This window comes from Physeter macrocephalus, chromosome 19 (genome assembly GCF_002837175.3).
Source record: "Physeter macrocephalus isolate SW-GA chromosome 19, ASM283717v5, whole genome shotgun sequence".
Classification (NCBI taxonomy): domain Eukaryota; kingdom Metazoa; phylum Chordata; class Mammalia; order Artiodactyla; family Physeteridae; genus Physeter; species Physeter macrocephalus.
This window is the reverse complement of record NC_041232.1, coordinates 25802688-25820837: the sequence shown is the minus strand read 5'-3', so window position 1 is coordinate 25820837 and position 18150 is coordinate 25802688. Positions and strand designations below refer to the sequence as shown.

Here is an 18150-nt window from a genome sequence, read left to right as displayed (position 1 = left end):
TTAAATGTTATCATTTAACCAGCACGGTAAAAAACGTACAGAAAAGGAGCAGTAGACCAGTGGTCACAGAATTCGATTTTGTGGTGGGTTGGACACATGTTTTCTTGTGTCTCCACCTTGTGAACTTCTATAACCAAGGGTCAGGTATTACGTGTACCACCCAGACCTAAATGAAGATGCTCTGACCGCCTCCTTTTGTGGCCTTAACTTCCTGAAGTACTGAGGATGCAAATTTTCTTTCCTACAATAATCACGAAGAGGGTGATTATATGTATCGGAACTTTTTCCTTTTCCTGTAAAGCTGCTAAACATTCGCAGGCGCTAAACTAACGAGTTGATGGGTTTATTTTTTAATTTTTATTTATTAATTATTATTATTATTATTTTTTGCGGTACGCGGGCCTCTCACTGTTGTGGCCTCTCCCGTTGCGGAGCACAGGCTCCGGACGCGCAGGCTCAGCGGCCATGGCTCACGGGCCCAGCCGCTCCGCGGCAGGTGGGATCCTCCCGGACCGGGGCACGAACCCGTGTCCCCTGCATCGGCAGGCGGACGCGCAACCACTGCGCCACCAGGGAAGCCCTGGGTTTATTTTTAAGTTGTGTCTCCTTTGTCGGATAGATGTTCTGTGCTGCACCCTCTTAATGGTCGTGCAGTGGGTGCTACCGGAGTGGTCCAGGTGCGGGCTCGTGGGCGGCTGCTTCCCGGCTCAAAGGGGTCGCTAGTACGGGCAGCGGTGCCCACTGAGCGCGGGTCCGAGGACTTGGCCTCAGCCCTCCCGGTCACACGGTCTCATCCATCCTGCAGCCGACTAGGTGGGGACAGAAGTAGGGTTCTTTATGCCACCGACGTCCAGGGTGGTAGACAAGCGTGATAGCTGTTGGGAGAGTCTCCGGGCCTTTCCCTAAATGAGGAGGAATTCTTAGCAATCAGTAACTGCCCGCACCAGAAGCAGCATTTATTGGAATTCTTCTGCTTGCCTTCATGCCAGCTTTCACGTCATGAAGAGTGTTGTGGGTTCTCGTAAGAAGCATTCTTTGGCAATGACTTTTTCCTAGAAACACAGGAGATGTGACACTGGGCTGCTGACCCCTTTGTCTGCCTGTTTGGTGGGGTGCAGAGGGCGGCGCTCCTGCGCCAGACCCCCTCTCACACCCCAGCCCGTCCCCAGGCGGAGTGGGCACCCCCTCCCGAACAGCGTGCTTCTGGCTCGGGCTGGAAGCACCTTGAGGTTTGCAGGCTCGGCCCTCCTTCGCCTGGTCTGGCACTTGCTGGAGGACGCTCCACTCGGGGGTAATTCTCGGCTCCTGGGGTCTCAGGGCCTTTGTTTCGTCTGTGAGCTTTCCGTGTGCATTTCTAAAGACCTGATGGACATTTGAGAGCGATTTTCCCGGTGCTTAAGCCTTGGTGTGTTGAAAGCTGAACGCCTCATTTCCATCCAGAAAAGAGTCCCTTCTTTTGACCGACTCTGATCGCGATACAGTCCACGGGTCTCTAACCCTCAGGGTTTCCCACCCTCGGCACCATTCTCGCTGGCCCAGCCTGGCCCAGCCTGGCCCACGGCTCCTTCCCTGTCTCTGTTCAGTGCCCCGCCTTTCTCCGCATCAGCCGGAGCCTGGCTCAGCTGTGGAGGCAGCCCCTTCACGCTGTCCAGACCTCAGGGTCGTCGTCCTCCCGCTGCTGCCCAGGCCTTGCAGTGGCCTGAGTGCCGTGCACACGGCTTAGCCTCCCAGCCCGCTACCATCTGGCCAGGAGCAGCCTCTCTGGCTTCCCTTCTTAGCCGGTCCGCGTGCACTGGGTGGGCTCTGCAGGCCCCGCCAGCACTCGCCCGGCACGCAGATGCGCGCTGCGGGGCAGCAGGCACAGCTCCTCGAGCCGGCGAGACGGTGCACGGCATTGACCGGCTGCTGCGAAGCCCTCCCGCACGGCGACAGCCTTGTCCTCGGCCGGTGCTCTGGTCAGCGTGAGCACCTACCTGAGGGACAGTGCCAGCAGCTGACCCACAATGGCCGGCAGATGGGAGCAAGCGATGAACCTGTGCGCTCAAGCCTCCGGAGGCTGGGGTGACCTGTTCCCGCGATGTGACTCGGCCTCTCCTGGCCAGTCCGAGTGCCCACGACAGGCCAGAAGTGCCCTGGCCTTGCTCGGACGTCTTGCCCGCTTCGCTTGCCCTGAGCTGCCCCCGCCTTGTCTCTGCTCACTGAGCACGTGTCTGAGGCTGGGGCTGGGGCTCACTGCTCCCAGAGCTATCTAAGAGCAGCTCCGCAGGAGGAAGAAGCCTGATTCACAGCGTTTGGTGATTCCTAGCTGTGAATACCCCACTGGGGCATAAGGGACGCTCCTACTCTGCAGTCACTGCAGCTGGGGAGGGGTGTGGGCTGTCGCAGGTAGGGGACTCTGGCCCAGCAGACTGTCCCCTAGGGATGCGACACACACCTGGGTCAGCTTCGTAAAACCTTCCCTGATCCCAACCCCAAATGACCCTTGAACCTGTGTGCACTTACAGATATGGAACTAAGTTCATACCATCTTAACATCGTGTTTCTTTTCAGCAATGTTATTTCTGGAGAGTCCCTGTTTCTCCTACTAGATTACAGGGCATCAGGGGCATGGGAACACTCAGCAGGTGGATTTCATTGACAAATGAGCCTCAGTTAGCCTAGTTCAGTAACTGAAAGACATGTAAACAAACACCAACGGGGTTTCCTTCCGTGCTAATTTGGTGTAGAAATGGTGGCTACATATAGTCAACCACAACAAAACACTGCTCACAGAGCACTTTCATGAATTAGGAATAAATGCCCTTCAAGATCTCTTAAAATTCTGCAAGATCCTGACAGCTTTGTGTAAAATAACCCCTTTGCTAATCTGCAAATGAAATGTCCAGGCTCCCTTGCCAGTGCAGCTTCCTCAGTGGCTGCATCTTTGCCATCTCTGGGCTCCGTCCTGCCTTCTGCCGAGGATCTCGGTGGCTTCCTGCTGTGGCCGTCCCTTGTCACTCGCAGGGCTGCACTTCCTCTCTTGAATCACCTGGGACGGGCTGCTTTCCTGACCAGACCCCCACCATGTGTAACAGCATACACATTTTTCCTCCTCTCATTGAAGGCTATTCACAATACATGTGAAACTAGACCTCCCCACTCAATCTCCGGGGCTGACTCGGACCCTGGCCCTCTCGTGATCTGGGATCAGAAGTGGAGTTAGGAGACAAACTGCAATCAGGAATTAGATTAAACCTGCTCCTTTCCCAAAAGACCATCAGTTCTCCTAATTCCTCTTCATTCGTGGAAATCCACTTCTACCTGCAGGGGTTTACATTTCAAATTCTCTCATTTCTACCTCACAGGTGAATAGTGGCCAGTATAGGGTTGGCTGCTTTTTTTTTTAAATTAATTTTTATTGGAGTAGAGTTGCTTTACAATGTTGTGTTAGTTTCTGCTGTACAGCAAAGTGAATCAGTTATATGTACACATATATCTCCTCTTTGGATTTCCTTCCCATTTAGGTCACCACAGAGCACTGAGTAGCATACCCTATGCTATACAGTAGGTTCTCATTAGTTATCTATTTTATACATAGTATCAATAGTGTATATGTGTCAACCCCAATCTCCCAATTCATCACATACCCCTCCTTTCCCCTTGTTCTCTATGTCTGTGTCTCTATTTCTGCTTTGCAAATACATCTATACCATTTTTTAGATTCCACATATATACTTAAATATACAATATTTTTCTCTTTCTGACTTACTTCGCTCTGTATGACAGTCTCTAGGTCCATCCACGTCTCTGCAAATGACTCAATTTCGTTCTTTTTTATGGCTGAGTGATACTCCATGCATATATGTACCATATCTTCTTTATGCATTTCTCTGCTGATGGACATTTAGGTTGCTTCTGTGACCTGGCTATTGTAACTAGTGCTGCAGTGAACATTGGGGTGCATGTGTCTTTTTGAATTGTGGTTTTCTCTGGGTATATGCCCAGTAGTGGGATTGCTGGGTCATATGATAGTTCTGTTTTTACTTTTTTAAGGAACCTCCATACTGTTCTCCATAGTGGCTGCACCAATTTACATTCCCACCAACAGTGCAAGAGGGTTCCCTTTTCTCCACACCCTCTCCAGCATTTGTTGTTTGTAGACTTTTTTATGATGACCATTCTGACCAGCGTGAGGTGATACCTCATTGTAGTTTTGAATTGCCTTTCACTAATGATTAGTGATGTTGAGCAGCTTTTCATGTGTTTGTTGGCCATCTGTAGGGTTGGCTTCTTAATAGTGGAATTGTTTCCCCCCACCCCTGCCTTTATCCCAGTCTTGTTTAATGGAGTGTAGACTGCATTAGATGGTGGCGAGGAGAATCCAGCCATAATAGGATACCTATTGTTAGCTGGATTCCACAGAAAATCGTGGTATTAAGATACTGGTTAGGCTGGTAAAGCTGCTATGAGACCCTGAAATTCAATGGCTTAAATGAGAGAAGTTTCTCTTTCATGTAACAGCCCAAGCAGAAAAACAGGACTGATGAGGGCAGCTTCTGGTGCCGAGGACACAAGTGCCTTCTAACCTCCAGTCCCATCTGTGGCCTAGGACAGCTGCTCCAGGTCCCACTTATTACTGTCTGCATTTTCCAGGTGGAAGGCACATTGCATACCCTCGTTCAAGGGTGTCACTCACTCGCTGTGCACACCGTCTGTTGCCTCCACTAAGTCGCCAGGCCACAGGATGTGTGTGTGTAGCAGTGTGTCCAGCTCCAGCTGGGAGTTTCTGTTATCAAGAGGATGGATGCTACTGGCAACAGCGTCTGTCACAATACACAATCTCTCAAATCAGTCCCCTGTGCTCTGAATTCCTGGGATTTATGATTACTATAACAAAATCCCTCATGATGGTGGCTGACCCTGCTACCCTTGAAAGGCATGTATATATATATATATATATATATATATATATATATAACTTTTATGTTTTTTGAAGTATAAAAGAAGTGGTAATAACAGCTAACGTTTATGAAGTCCTCACCTTGCTCTGTAGCAAGAGCCTGGCACATATTAATCCTCATCTCTGAGACAGGGGCAGTTATCATCCCATGTTACCCCTGAGAAAACTGAAGCACAGGGAGGTGAAAGAATCCACCTACAGTTACCCAGCAGGCAGGGGCCGTCTGCCCAGGGCCTGGCGCTCATCACTGCACAGAGGCACAGATTCATAGAAAGGTCAAGACTGGGGAGCAGCTGGGGACTGAGGTCTGTTCTCAGCTACTTAGAAATTAAAAACAACAAATGGTAAGATTTCATTCTAACATGGTGCTTGCTCTTCCTTTTATTTATTTAGGTTGTTCTGGATCTTACTTGTGGCACACGGGATCTTTTTTTAGTTGCCGCATGCATGTGGGATCTAGTTCCCTGGCCAGGGATCGAACCCGGGCCCCCTGCACTGGGAGCGCAGAGTCCCACCCACCGGACCACCAGGGAAGCCCCTCTTCCTTTTTAAATGTAGACAAAATTTACACTACTGTCACAATACACAATCTCTCAAATCAGTCCCCTGTGCTCTGAATTCCTGGGATTTATGATTACTATAACAAAATCCCTCATGATGGTGGCTGACCCTGCTACCCTTGAAAGGCATGTATATATATATATATATATATATATATATATATAACTTTTATGTTTTTTGAAGTATAAAAGAAGTGGTAATAACAGCTAACGTTTATGAAGTCCTCACCTTGCTCTGTAGCAAGAGCCTGGCACATATTAATCCTCATCTCTGAGACAGGGGCAGTTATCATCCCATGTTACCCCTGAGAAAACTGAAGCACAGGGAGGTGAAAGAATCCACCTACAGTTACCCAGCAGGCAGGGGCCGTCTGCCCAGGGCCTGGCGCTCATCACTGCACAGAGGCACAGATTCATAGAAAGGTCAAGACTGGGGAGCAGCTGGGGACTGAGGTCTGTTCTCAGCTACTTAGAAATTAAAAACAACAAATGGTAAGATTTCATTCTAACATGGTGCTTGCTCTTCCTTTTATTTATTTAGGTTGTTCTGGATCTTACTTGTGGCACACGGGATCTTTTTTTAGTTGCCGCATGCATGTGGGATCTAGTTCCCTGGCCAGGGATCGAACCCGGGCCCCCTGCACTGGGAGCGCAGAGTCCCACCCACCGGACCACCAGGGAAGCCCCTCTTCCTTTTTAAATGTAGACAAAATTTACACTAAAATAGGCACCGATTTTAAGTGTATATTTTGGTGAGTTTTGACAAATGTCAACCAATGTGTACCTGTATTACTATCAACACAAAAAGATGCAGAGCGTCTCTTTCACAGTGAAAGTCCCCTCATGTCCCTCCCAGCTCACCACCCCACTCAGAGGCAACCCCTGTTCTTCTGATTTCTATCACCATAAGCTTTGCCTTACCACTTTTGTGTGGGGTTCTTTTGCTTAGCATGGTTTTCAGACTCAGCCACCTTGTTGCTAATAATAAACCTCCATAGGATTATCATATGACGATTCCAAATTTGTTTATCCATTCTTGGGTTTATCCAAACACCTGGGTGTTTCTCGTTTGGCTATTATGAATAAAGCTGCTATGAACATTGTGTGAACTTTCCTTTTCACACCTAGGGCTGCACTGCTGAACCACAGGGAGGCCTACATTTAACTTTCCAAGAAACTGCCTCATAGTTTTCAAAGTGGTTGGCTCATTATACACTCCTACCAGCAGTGTATGAGAATTATAAAACTGCCCCACATTCTCACCAAAATTTGATAGTCAGTCTTCTAATTTTAACCATTCTGGTGGGTGTAAAGTAGTATCGTTGTGGGTTTAATTTGCATTTCACCCATCCTCAAATTCACTGATTCTTCTGTTGTGCTCAACTGTTAGTACGATCCAATTTTTGTTGACCAAGGATGTCAGTTTTATTTCTTTAGGTTTTTTTCTATTTAAAAAGTTAATGTATAAATTACACAGTAAAATTAACCCTTTTTATTGTACATGCCTGAGAGTTTTGACAAGCATATGTAGTTGTGTGACACCACAATTAAGACAAAAGCTTCCAGCAGTCTTTAAAATTCCCTAAGCCACTTTATAGTCAGCCCCTCCCCCGTCCACGGCGACCACGCCCCTGCCTGTCCCTTTGCGTGAACGTCCAGTGAATGGGGTCACACAGCGAGGAGCCCGATACCTTAGGTACAGCTGTGCATCCGTTTCTGGGAAGCCGTGGGTGCCCCCAGGGCTAGGGTGGTGAGAAAGCAACCTATTCCGGCTAAGAGAGTAATCCGAGCCCGATAAGCCAGACGCAGAGACGAGTCTGCTGCAAAGTTAACAGGAGTCACGCTGCGGCTGGAAGGTCGGCTTGCTTCGGCGGAGAAACTCGTTCTCTAGAATCCCAAGCTGTCAGAACCTCTGCTGTTTGAGAGTGTGTCCGTGAGAGTAACATACCCGACGTTCGCCTGTAGGATCTTGGTCGCTTTGACCTGCCGAAGCAGCCAAGTTTCCACCCAGCGCAACACAAAGCTGGTCGTTTCCAGGGAAACCGGAGCGGTTCATTTGTGGTCCCGCCGCGACCGGAACCTGGGCCCGGCCAGCCTGCCGGCTGAAGCCCCAGCTCGGCATCCTCGCGGACCACACGGCCGCGCCCCGAGGCCCGCCCAGGACGACCCCTCTCCCGGGCACCCCGCCCCGGGCCTCAGGGACCGCTGGACCCGCCCAGGGGGGCCGTCCGCCCGCCCGAGGACCCCGCGTGCCGGCTGCCCGCGCCACTGCCTGACAGCGTCCTCACCGGGCCCGCGCCTGCAGGGGCTGCGGCCGCGCTCCTCCGTCGGGCCGCCGGGCGCGGAGGCGAGCGCCCTGTCTCGCGCGTGCAGACCCGTCCCCGGGCGCGGCGCCGTCAGGCAGTGGCGCGGGCAGCCCAGCACGCGGGGTCCTCGGGCGGGCGGATCTGGGCGGCGGCGGCGGCTGCGGCGAAGGCAACGGCGACAGGGCGAACGGCGGCGATGTTGTGGCCGCGGCTGGCGGCGGCCGAGTGGGCGGCGCTGGCCTGGGAGCTGCTGGGCGCCTCGGTGCTGCTGATCGCGGTGCGCTGGCTGGTGCGACGGCTGGACAGGCGGCCGCGGGGCCTAGGCCGGAGCGGGTCCCCCGACACGCCGCCCTGCGCGGCCGCGGCCCCAGTCCCTGATCCAGGTAAGGCCGGTCCGCCGGTGGGCCCGCGCCCCTCCCCGGCCTGGATCCTCCGCCCCCTCTTCTCCAGCCCGGGCCCCCCGGGCTTCCGCACCCCTCCCCTCCCGCCTCCCGGGGCTCCCCTCCCCGGCCTGAGTCGGGGGTTCTGGGAAAAGACCTGGAGTAAAAGTCACGAGTTCTCCGCGTACAGACGGTGAGAGAGCGGTGAGGGTGGGAGCCTGGGTGCCGCGTCTGTGCGCCGTTTTGCTGGTTTGACCCCCTGATTTGACTGAGAGGACCGTGTGCGCCCTGCGCGCATCCGGAACGCGCCTTCGTTCAGGTTTCACTCACCCTCTTACCCGCAAGTCTGGTTTCTTTCTGGAGGGTAAGCAAGAGCTCCCAAGCGCCCTGATAAGAAGATGAAATTCTCTTAGCAGGAAGCATAGTTGATGGCCCCACCTCGAGCTCTCAGGGCTAAAGCCGTCCTCATGGGTGACTTAGTTTTTACAGCTGAGGAAACAGGCTCCAGGAAGGTCCTGCTCGGCAGAGATGACACAGGTCCGAGGCAGAAGCCAGGTGGGGACGTAGGCCTGTTGACACGAGGTCCAGCTTGCCTTCCAACCTGTTGAGATGCTGATTGTCCTACCTTCTCTCCTCCCTTTAAGAAAGTTTCGGGTGGTACTTTTAAGAAACAGCATGCTCATTTGTCCAGTTACACTGTCGACACCGTGCCAGAGAACCCAGCGCAGGACGCCCGAGTCGAAAGGCTTGCAGACCCTAAAGCTAAAGGACGTGTGAGGCCAGTGGGGTCTGGGACTAAGAGATTAGAGTTTCGAGTGCCTTATTCATTAAATTCTTTTTTAATTTTTAGCTTTCATTTCTAAGTCATTAGTACAGAGCAGATAAACACATGTGAAAAGATGTTCGACATCACCAGCCAGTAGTGAAATACAAATCGAACTTACAATGAGATATCACCACCCACCTATGAGAATGGCTGAGATAAAAAATACCGACGGCATTTGGTAATGCTGGTGGAAATGCTGAGAAACTGGGTCTCCTTTACTGCTGGTAGAAATTTTAAAGGTGCAGCCATTCTGAGGTCAGACTGCCAGTTTCTCAAATAGTTGAACCTGTACTGCACTCCTGGGCATTATCCTAGAAGGACGAAAACTTATTTTCACACAAAAACCCATATGCGATTGTTTATAGCTTTATTTGTAATTGCCAAAAACTGGAAACAGCCCAGATGTGTCTCGAGGGGTGAATGGTATAAAACTGGCACCTTCGAGCTGTGGAATGCTGCTCAGCAGTGAGGCAGAACTATTGATCCATCAGCAACTTGGGTGGAGCTCAAGGGCATTACACTGAGTGAAAAAAGCCGGTCTCAGAAAGTCTGTAGCATACAATTCCATTTATGTAACGTTCTTGAAAGAAAGTATTATAACGACAGAGGAGAAATCAGTGGTTGCCGAGGGTAGGGGACGGTGGCGGAGGTTGGATATGACAGTGAAGGGTCAGCAGGAGGGAGATCTTTGTGGTGATGGAACAGTTCAGGAACTAATCATGTCCGTGTGAAGCTATACGTGTGATAAACGATCATGGAATTACATACAAAGACCCACAAGAGGAGAGTGACTGCAGAACCTGGTGAGGCCACGGTCTAGTTCGCTATGCTGTGCCAGGGTCAGTTGCCTGGTTTTGATGACGCACTGCAGTGTTTACGGTGTGCCACTGAGGGAAGCCACGTGATGGGTCCACAGGACCTCTCTGTACCGTTTTTCAACTTCTTGTGTTTATTATTATTACAAAATAAAGCGTTAAAGAATCCTGTATACATCCACTTAGGTTCCCCAACGTTCGTATTTTACATAATCACTACAAGTAGGAAAGCCAGGAAGTGTTATCCAGTCTGCAGACCTACCTCAGTTTCCTATACCTGTACCTTTACATCTCTGTCTATCTGTCAGTCAATGGATGGAGGTCTGGCAGACACTTCTAATTCCAGCCCAGGGTCAGCAAACTGTGGCCCCCAGGCCAGATCCTGCCCGCAGCTGTTTTTGGAACACAGCCATATTCTTCCTTCTGTGGCTCTTCTTGAGTGTTTGGGGGGACTTTGGCTCACAAAGACTCAAAATTTACTCCCCAGCCCTTTACAGAAGTTTGCCGAGGGCTTCTCCCTCCTCAGTGAGGAGCCTGGCTCTCGTTAGCCGCAGTGTATACAATTATTTGCTGGTTCCTAGAGCACACATGAGATAGCTTCAGAATTGCTCGCCTATACCACTGTGAAAACCCACCTGCCAGCTAGAGTGTAGTGTTTGTCTGTCCCTCCTCTGTCTTTACCCTTAGAGGACGTGGTCACATGTTGTTATCTTTCAGTTAGTGCATTCCTTCTCCCCCACTCATTATGATACTAACTTGTAATACCCTTGAGCGAATTTGTTTTGGTTTGTATTCCACTTGGGGGTCTCCCCCTATCTGTTTACGTATTTTTTGTGTATGTGAATCAAACATGCGTCTAAAAGAACATGTAAAGGTGTATTCAGAAGTGCTGCTCTCCCCTGCCCTCTGTCCTTACTGTCTGGTTCACACCCTCCCCTGAAGCTAAGCAGTCTCATTATTCTCTGCTTTATCCTTTGTTTCTTTTCCACACATGAGCAGATACTTGTATATTGTATTAAGAATATTAGTAACAGGGCTTCCCTGGTGGCGCAATGGTTAAGAATCTGCCTGCCGATGCCCGGGACGTGGGTTCGAGCCCTGGTCTGGGAAGATCCCACATGCCGCGGAGCAGCTAAGCCCATGCTCCACAACTACTGAGCCTGCGCTCTAGAGCCTGCAAGCCACAACTACTAAGCCCGTGTGCCACAATTACTGAAGTTCACGTGCCTAGAGCCCACGCACCACAAGGAAGAGCAGCTCCCGCTCGCCTCAATTAGAGAAAGCCCGCGCACAGCAACGAAGACCCAATGCAGCCAAAAATTAAAAAAAAAAAAAAAAAAATTAGAAACAGAGTGTACATGTTTGTCTTTATTCAAGTTGACTTTCTAGCATGCTATGTATTCTCCAAGACTGATAAGCCTGTATTACTTGATAACTTCATAGCCCTAACTGACATTAATGGATAATTTGTCAGTGTCAAACACATCCATTATTTTATCTAATTCTCATTACAAGCTAAGAAGTAGAGCTGTTGTTATGTCCATTTGATAGATGAGGAAACTGTGGCTTAGAGTTACGTAACTTGCCCAAGCTCACCCAGTTAGTGATATAATGTAATATAATTGTTCCATTTAGGGCTTGCTTGGTTAGAAGGACAGAACCCCCTCAGACTAGCCTATCTTAAAAAGGTAGCTTTTGGGACTTCCCTGGTGGTGCAGTGGTTAAGAATCCGCCTGCCAATGTAGGGGACACGGGTTCGAGCCCTGGTTTGGGAGGATCCCAGGTGCCGCAGAGCAGCTAAGCCCGTGCGCCACAACTACTGAGCCTGCGCTCTAGAGCCCGCGAGCCACAACTACTGAAGCCCGCGTGCCTAGAGCCCGTGCTCCGCAACAAGAGAAGCCACCGCAATGAGAAGCCCGCTCACCGAAACGGAGAGTAGCCCCCGCTTGCCTCAACTAGAGAAAAGCCCATGCGCAGCAACGAAGACCCAGCGCAGCCATAAATAAATGAATGAATGAATGAATGAATGAATGAATAAAATAAATAGGGAAAAAAAGGTAGCTTTTGAGTAAACACAGAGGGATGGTATGCAGAAGAGAGTATTATCAGGATCGGGTGGATTCCTCTCTGTTAATTCCTAGCATCTGCCCCAGTCGCCCCTACCCCTCAGACTTTGCCTTGCATGTGGCTTCAGCCTGTCCTGTACCTTTCAGATCAGTTCCTTATCACTTCTGTTGCCCTTATACCCAATATTCAGAGACTACCCTTAGGGATGCTCCCTGAGTGGAATCCTGTGGTCAGTTGGCCTCCCCCTTCATGTTCTTTGGCAGCTCTAGAGGGGTCTGTGCAATACATTCACTGTTTAAAGTAAGTAATAGCCATTTTTGAAATCTTGGAGGGGGGGGAGCGTGGTATCATAAAAAGTTATTAAAAAAGAAATATGCAGAAATTTCCATCATCCAGCTGCAAGTATTAGGTATTAGTATTTTGTGAGTCTTGTTTTATCTGTCACTGCCCCCTCTGTTTTGCTCTCCTGGAGTAATTTAAAGCCAATCCTGGGATATCCTATCATTTCATCTGTAAACACCTCCTAAAACCCTGTACTCTAGCTTCACTGATACACAGTATTAACATGTCCAGTTCTTTCTTGATCGTCTTCTCTTCGAGTTTCTCTTCTTTCTCACCTGTCTTTCAATCTTTGTTGTTACTCAGATCCTATTCTCGGCTTACTGGCCTTTTGTGTGTTCCTTGTTATCCCTGGGTTATAACCACCGCCTATGGGCTCATGACTCCCAGAGCTGTTTTTCTCACTCTGAGCTTCTTATCTTCTGAATCTCAGACTTGAAAATCAAAATGCCCACTTGATGTGCAGTGGGTGTTTCTAATGCTCAACGCCTAAATCCGCATTTGTTCTTTCATATTCTCTGCCTTGGCTAGAATCTCTTTCTAAGCATCTAGGCTGGAAATCTAGGTATTATCATAGGCTGACTGCAATCCCTCAGACACCCCCCACCCCCCCCACCCCCCCGCCGACCGCAGCATCTAATCTGTGGTCAAGACATCCTTTTTCTCTAGTCTGAGCACTCATCTCCAGCCCCATTAACTGCAGCAGTGGCCTGTACCCTGTCATTTCTTACCTTCTCCCCAGTTCTGGCTGACCATGCTTAAACCCGCACCCCATAGATTTAACTGCTCTTTCTGTGAATACATTGATTAAAGCTCCAGCTGCAGTTCACATCCACTTGCTTGGTGGCTGAATAACCTGAACAAGTTACTTAGTTACTTAGCTTCTCTGATTTAGGATCTCTATCTAAAGCAGGGGTGAGCAATGGTGGAAAACCTCCATGTGGCGTTATCGGGAATTTTAAATAATTTAGTGCAGGCAGGGTGCTTAGGACAGAACCAGGCATGTGGGAAACCCCCCAAACGTTAAACACTAGCTGTTTGTTTTCAGTATTAGCAAAAGGACTGTGGAGCTCTCTGTGTGCTCTTCTGTTTAAATCTTTGCATAATTTCTCATCACTTATGAAATAAAGTGTAAATGTATCTGTAGGATAACTTTCTGCAGTTGGAGTTTTTTTTTTAATAGTAATCTTTTATTTATTCATTTATTTTTATAGTTATTTTTGGCTGTGTTGGGTCTTCGTTTCTGTGCGAGGGCTTTCTCTAGTTGCGGCGAGTGGGGGCCACTCTTCATCGTGGTGCACGGGCCTCTTGACTATGGCGGCCTCTCTTGTTGCAGAGCACGGGCTCCAGACGCCCAGGCTCCGTAGTTGTGGCGCACGGGCCTAGTTGCTCCGCGGCATGTGGGATCTTCCCGGACCAGGGCTCGAACCCGTGTTCCCTGCATTGGCAGGCGGATTCTCAACCACTGCGCCACCGGGGAAGCCCCAGTTGGAGTTTTGACGCATACTATCCATTTGCGTTCCTGGGGATTTGTTCCTAATCACACTGCAAGTGACAACTAATGGGTGGGCCTGCTTCCCCAGCGTGCTGGCCCTCCTAGGCCCTCCTAGAATGTCGGTGCGATCAGATCATGTCATAGCGCTGGGCTGTAAGATTCTTATCCAAATGAACCAGACACTGCCTTCTTCCCGGACCAGGGCTCGAACCCGTGTTCCCTGCATTGGCAGGCGGATTCTCAACCACTGCGCCACTGGGGAAGCCCCATGGGGAAGCCCCAGTTGGAGTTTTGACGCATATTATCCATTTGCGTTCCTGGGGATTTGTTCCTAATCACACTGCAAGTGACAACTAATGGGTGGGCCTGCTTCCCCAGCGTGCTGGCCCTCCTAGGCCCTCCTAGAATGTCGGTGCGATCAGATCATGTCATAGCGCTGGGCTGTAAGATTCTTATCCAAATGAACCAGACACTGCCTGTCTTAATCTTGTTTAGATTGTTATAAATTCGGAAACAAAAACCTAATGAAAATTCACATAGAAAGTTCGTACACTCCAAAGAATATGGGGAAATAGTGGATTGGCACAGGCTCCGGACGCGCAGGCTCAGCGGCCATGGCTCACAGGCCCAGCCACTCCGCGGCATGTGGTATCTTCCCGGACCGGGGCACGAACCCGTGAACCCATGTCCCCTGCATCTGCAGGCGGGCTCTCAACCACTGCGCAACCAGGGAAGCCCCACAGACATCTCTTAATCCCATACCCCGATCTTGCCCCTCCCCTCTCTTCTCTCCCCGCTGGTAACCACTAGGTCCCTAAATCTGTGAGTCTGTTTCTTTTTTGTTGTATTCACTAGTTTGTTTTATTTTTTAGATTCCACACATATGTGATTACACACAGTATTTGTCTTTCTCTGTCTGACTTATTTCACTTAGCATAATATCCTCCTTGTCCATCCGTATTGCCGCAGATGGCAAGATTTCATTCTTTTTTATAGCTTAGTAGTATTCCATTGTGTATACATACCACATCTTTATCCATTGATCTGTTGATGGACACTTAGGTTGCTTCCATATCTTGGCTATTGTAAATAATGCTGCTATGAACATTGGGGTGCACGTATTTTTTCAAATTAATGTTTTTGTTTTCTTTCCAAGAGTGGAATTGCTGGATCATATGGTAGTTCTATCTATCCATCTATCTATTTATTTATTTAATTTGGCTGCGTTGGTCTTAGTTGCAGCACTTGGGATCTTTGTTGCAGCATGCGGGATCTTTCATTGAGGTGCATAGGCTTCTCTCTAGTTGTGGCGTGAGGGCTCTAGAGAGCATGGGCTTAGTTGCCTGGCGGCATGTGGGATCTTAGTTCCCTGACCAGGGATTGAACCCACATCCCCTGCATTGGAAGGCGGCTTCTTAACCACTGGACCACCAGGGAAGTCCCTATTTTTTGTTTTTTGAGGAACCTCCATAGTGTCCTCCATAGTGGCTGCACCAATTTACATTCCCACCAACAGTGCAAGGGGGTTCCCTTTTCTCCACACCCTCTCCAGCACTTATTATTTGTAGGCTTTTTGATGATGGCCATTCTGACCAGTGTCCATTTGCGTTCCTGGGGATTTGTTCCTAATCACACTGCAAGTGACAACTAATGGGTGGGCCTGCTTCCCCAGCGTGCTGGCCCTCCTAGGCCCTCCTAGAATGTCGGTGCGATCAGATCATGTCATAGCGCTGGGCTGTAAGATTCTTATCCAAATGAACCAGACACTGCCTGTCTTAATCTTGTTTAGATTGTTATAAATTCGGAAACAAAAACCTAATGAAAATTCACATAGAAAGTTCGTACACTCCAAAGAATATGGGGAAATAGTGGATTGAAATGAAACTTTGAAGCCAGCTTTTTTTTGGCCGTGCCACGAGGCTTGCAGGATCTTAGTTCCACGACTAGGGATTGAACCCCCTGCAATGGAAGCACAGAGTCCTAACCACTGTATCGCCAGGGAATTCCCTGAAGCCAGCGTTTTTGCCACTTTTTTAAAATTGAAGTATAGTTGATTTACAATATCATATTAGGTTCAGGTTACAGCATAGTGATTCAGTATTTTTAGATTGTACTCCATTAAAAGTTAAAGTTATTACAAGATAATGGCTATAATTTCCTGTGCTGTACAATCTATCCTTGTTCCTTGTCTAGTTTATACATAGACATCTCTTTTTTTTTTTTTTTGCGGTACGCGGGCCTCTCACTGTTGTGGCCTCTCCCGTTGCAGAGCACAGGCTCCGGACGCGCAGGCTCAGCGGCCATGGCTCACAGGCCCAGCCACTCCGCGGCATGTGGTATCTTCCCGGACCGGGGCACGAACCCGTGAACCCATGTCCCCTGCATCTGCAGGCGGGCTCTCAACCACTGCGCAACCAGGGAAGCCCCACAGACATCTCTTAATCCCATACCCCGATCTTGCCCCTCCCCTCTCTTCTCTCCCCGCTGGTAACCACTAGGTCCCTAAATCTGTGAGTCTGTTTCTTTTTTGTTGTATTCACTAGTTTGTTTTATTTTTTAGATTCCACACATATGTGATTACACACAGTATTTGTCTTTCTCTGTCTGACTTATTTCACTTAGCATAATATCCTCCTTGTCCATCCGTATTGCCGCAGATGGCAAGATTTCATTCTTTTTTATAGCTTAGTAGTATTCCATTGTGTATACATACCACATCTTTATCCATTGATCTGTTGATGGACACTTAGGTTGCTTCCATATCTTGGCTATTGTAAATAATGCTGCTATGAACATTGGGGTGCACGTATTTTTTCAAATTAATGTTTTTGTTTTCTTTCCAAGAGTGGAATTGCTGGATCATATGGTAGTTCTATCTATCCATCTATCTATTTATTTATTTAATTTGGCTGCGTTGGTCTTAGTTGCAGCACTTGGGATCTTTGTTGCAGCATGCGGGATCTTTCATTGAGGTGCATAGGCTTCTCTCTAGTTGTGGCGTGAGGGCTCTAGAGAGCATGGGCTTAGTTGCCTGGCGGCATGTGGGATCTTAGTTCCCTGACCAGGGATTGAACCCACATCCCCTGCATTGGAAGGCGGCTTCTTAACCACTGGACCACCAGGGAAGTCCCTATTTTTTGTTTTTTGAGGAACCTCCATAGTGTCCTCCATAGTGGCTGCACCAATTTACATTCCCACCAACAGTGCAAGGGGGTTCCCTTTTCTCCACACCCTCTCCAGCACTTATTATTTGTAGGCTTTTTGATGATGGCCATTCTGACCAGTGTGAGGTGATATCTCATTGTGGTTTTGACTTGAATTTCTCTAATAATTAGTGATGTTGAACACCTTTGCATGTGCCTGTTGGCCATCTGTATGTCTTCTTTGGAGAAATGTCTATTCAGGTCTTCACCTCCTTGGTTAATTTTATTCCTAGGCATTTTATTCTTTTTGATGTGATTTTAAACGGGATTTATTTTTTACTTTCTCTTTCTGGTAGTTCATAATTAGTGTATAAAAAAGTAACAGATTTCTGTGCATTAATCTTGCATCCTGCAACTTTGCTGAATTTGTTTAAGAGAAGATGTACTTTACAGCCATCAGATTGATTTTTGTTGTCTTGGGCCTAGGTGAAATGACAATGGATACCATCTTGGCTCGATTGAAACTTCTGAATCCAGATGATCTTAGAGAAGAAATTATCAAAGCTGGATTGAAATGTGGACCCATTACATCAACCACAAGGTTTATTTTTGAGAAAAAGTTGGCTCAGGCTTTATTAGAGCACAGTACACTGCCTTCCCACCCTCCCGACCACGCCGCTGCAGGTGCCCCAGCCCTGGGCCAGGACACACAAAGGGTTGTGAAGTCTGCGGTAGGGAGCCCGGCTGAGCGGGTCAGCTTTTCTGAAGACAGAGATTTTGGTTATAGTGTGGGCTTGAATCCTCCGGAGGAAGATGCCGTGACGTCTGAGACCTGCTCAGTGCCTTTCAGTGCCTTGGCCGGGGTCCACAGCCACAAAGCCATGCTGCGAGCCTCTGCAGAGCCCCCTCTGTACTATGGGGTGTGCCCAGCGTACGAGGACGCCCCGGCGAGAAATGGTAATGTGACCAGAGCCGTGGTTCTTACACAGGTGGTGCGTGGACAGCAGGGGGAGAGGGGTTTTGAAAATCACAGACTACAGAGGAGAAGAAAGAAGACTTTAATCACCATAATCTCATCACTCCAAATTAACCATTGTTAGCTTTTTTTTTTTTTTGCGGTACGCAGGCCTCTCACTGCTGTGGCCTCTGCCGACGCGGAGCACAGGCTCCGGACGCGCAGGCTCAGCGGCCATGGCTCACGGGCCCAGCCGCTCCGCGGCACGTGGGATCCTCCCGGACCGGGGCACGAACCCGTGTCCCCTGCATCGGCAGGCGGACTC

The 18150-nt window shown here is 49.1% G+C and overlaps 1 protein-coding gene across 1 annotated transcript in view; it reads left to right on the top strand.

The window, feature by feature from the left end:
- The first annotated feature begins 7969 nt into the window (after positions 1 to 7969).
- Positions 7970 to 18150, top strand: part of ANKLE2 (ankyrin repeat and LEM domain containing 2) — a 27877-nt gene continuing 17696 nt past the window's right edge. Inside the window, exons 1-2 of the mRNA XM_024120900.3 lie at positions 7970 to 8188; positions 17357 to 17827. Of these exons, the coding sequence (XP_023976668.1) occupies positions 8002 to 8188; positions 17357 to 17827 (658 nt within the window). The 5' untranslated portion in view covers positions 7970 to 8001. The remainder of the gene's footprint in view (positions 8189 to 17356; positions 17828 to 18150) is intronic.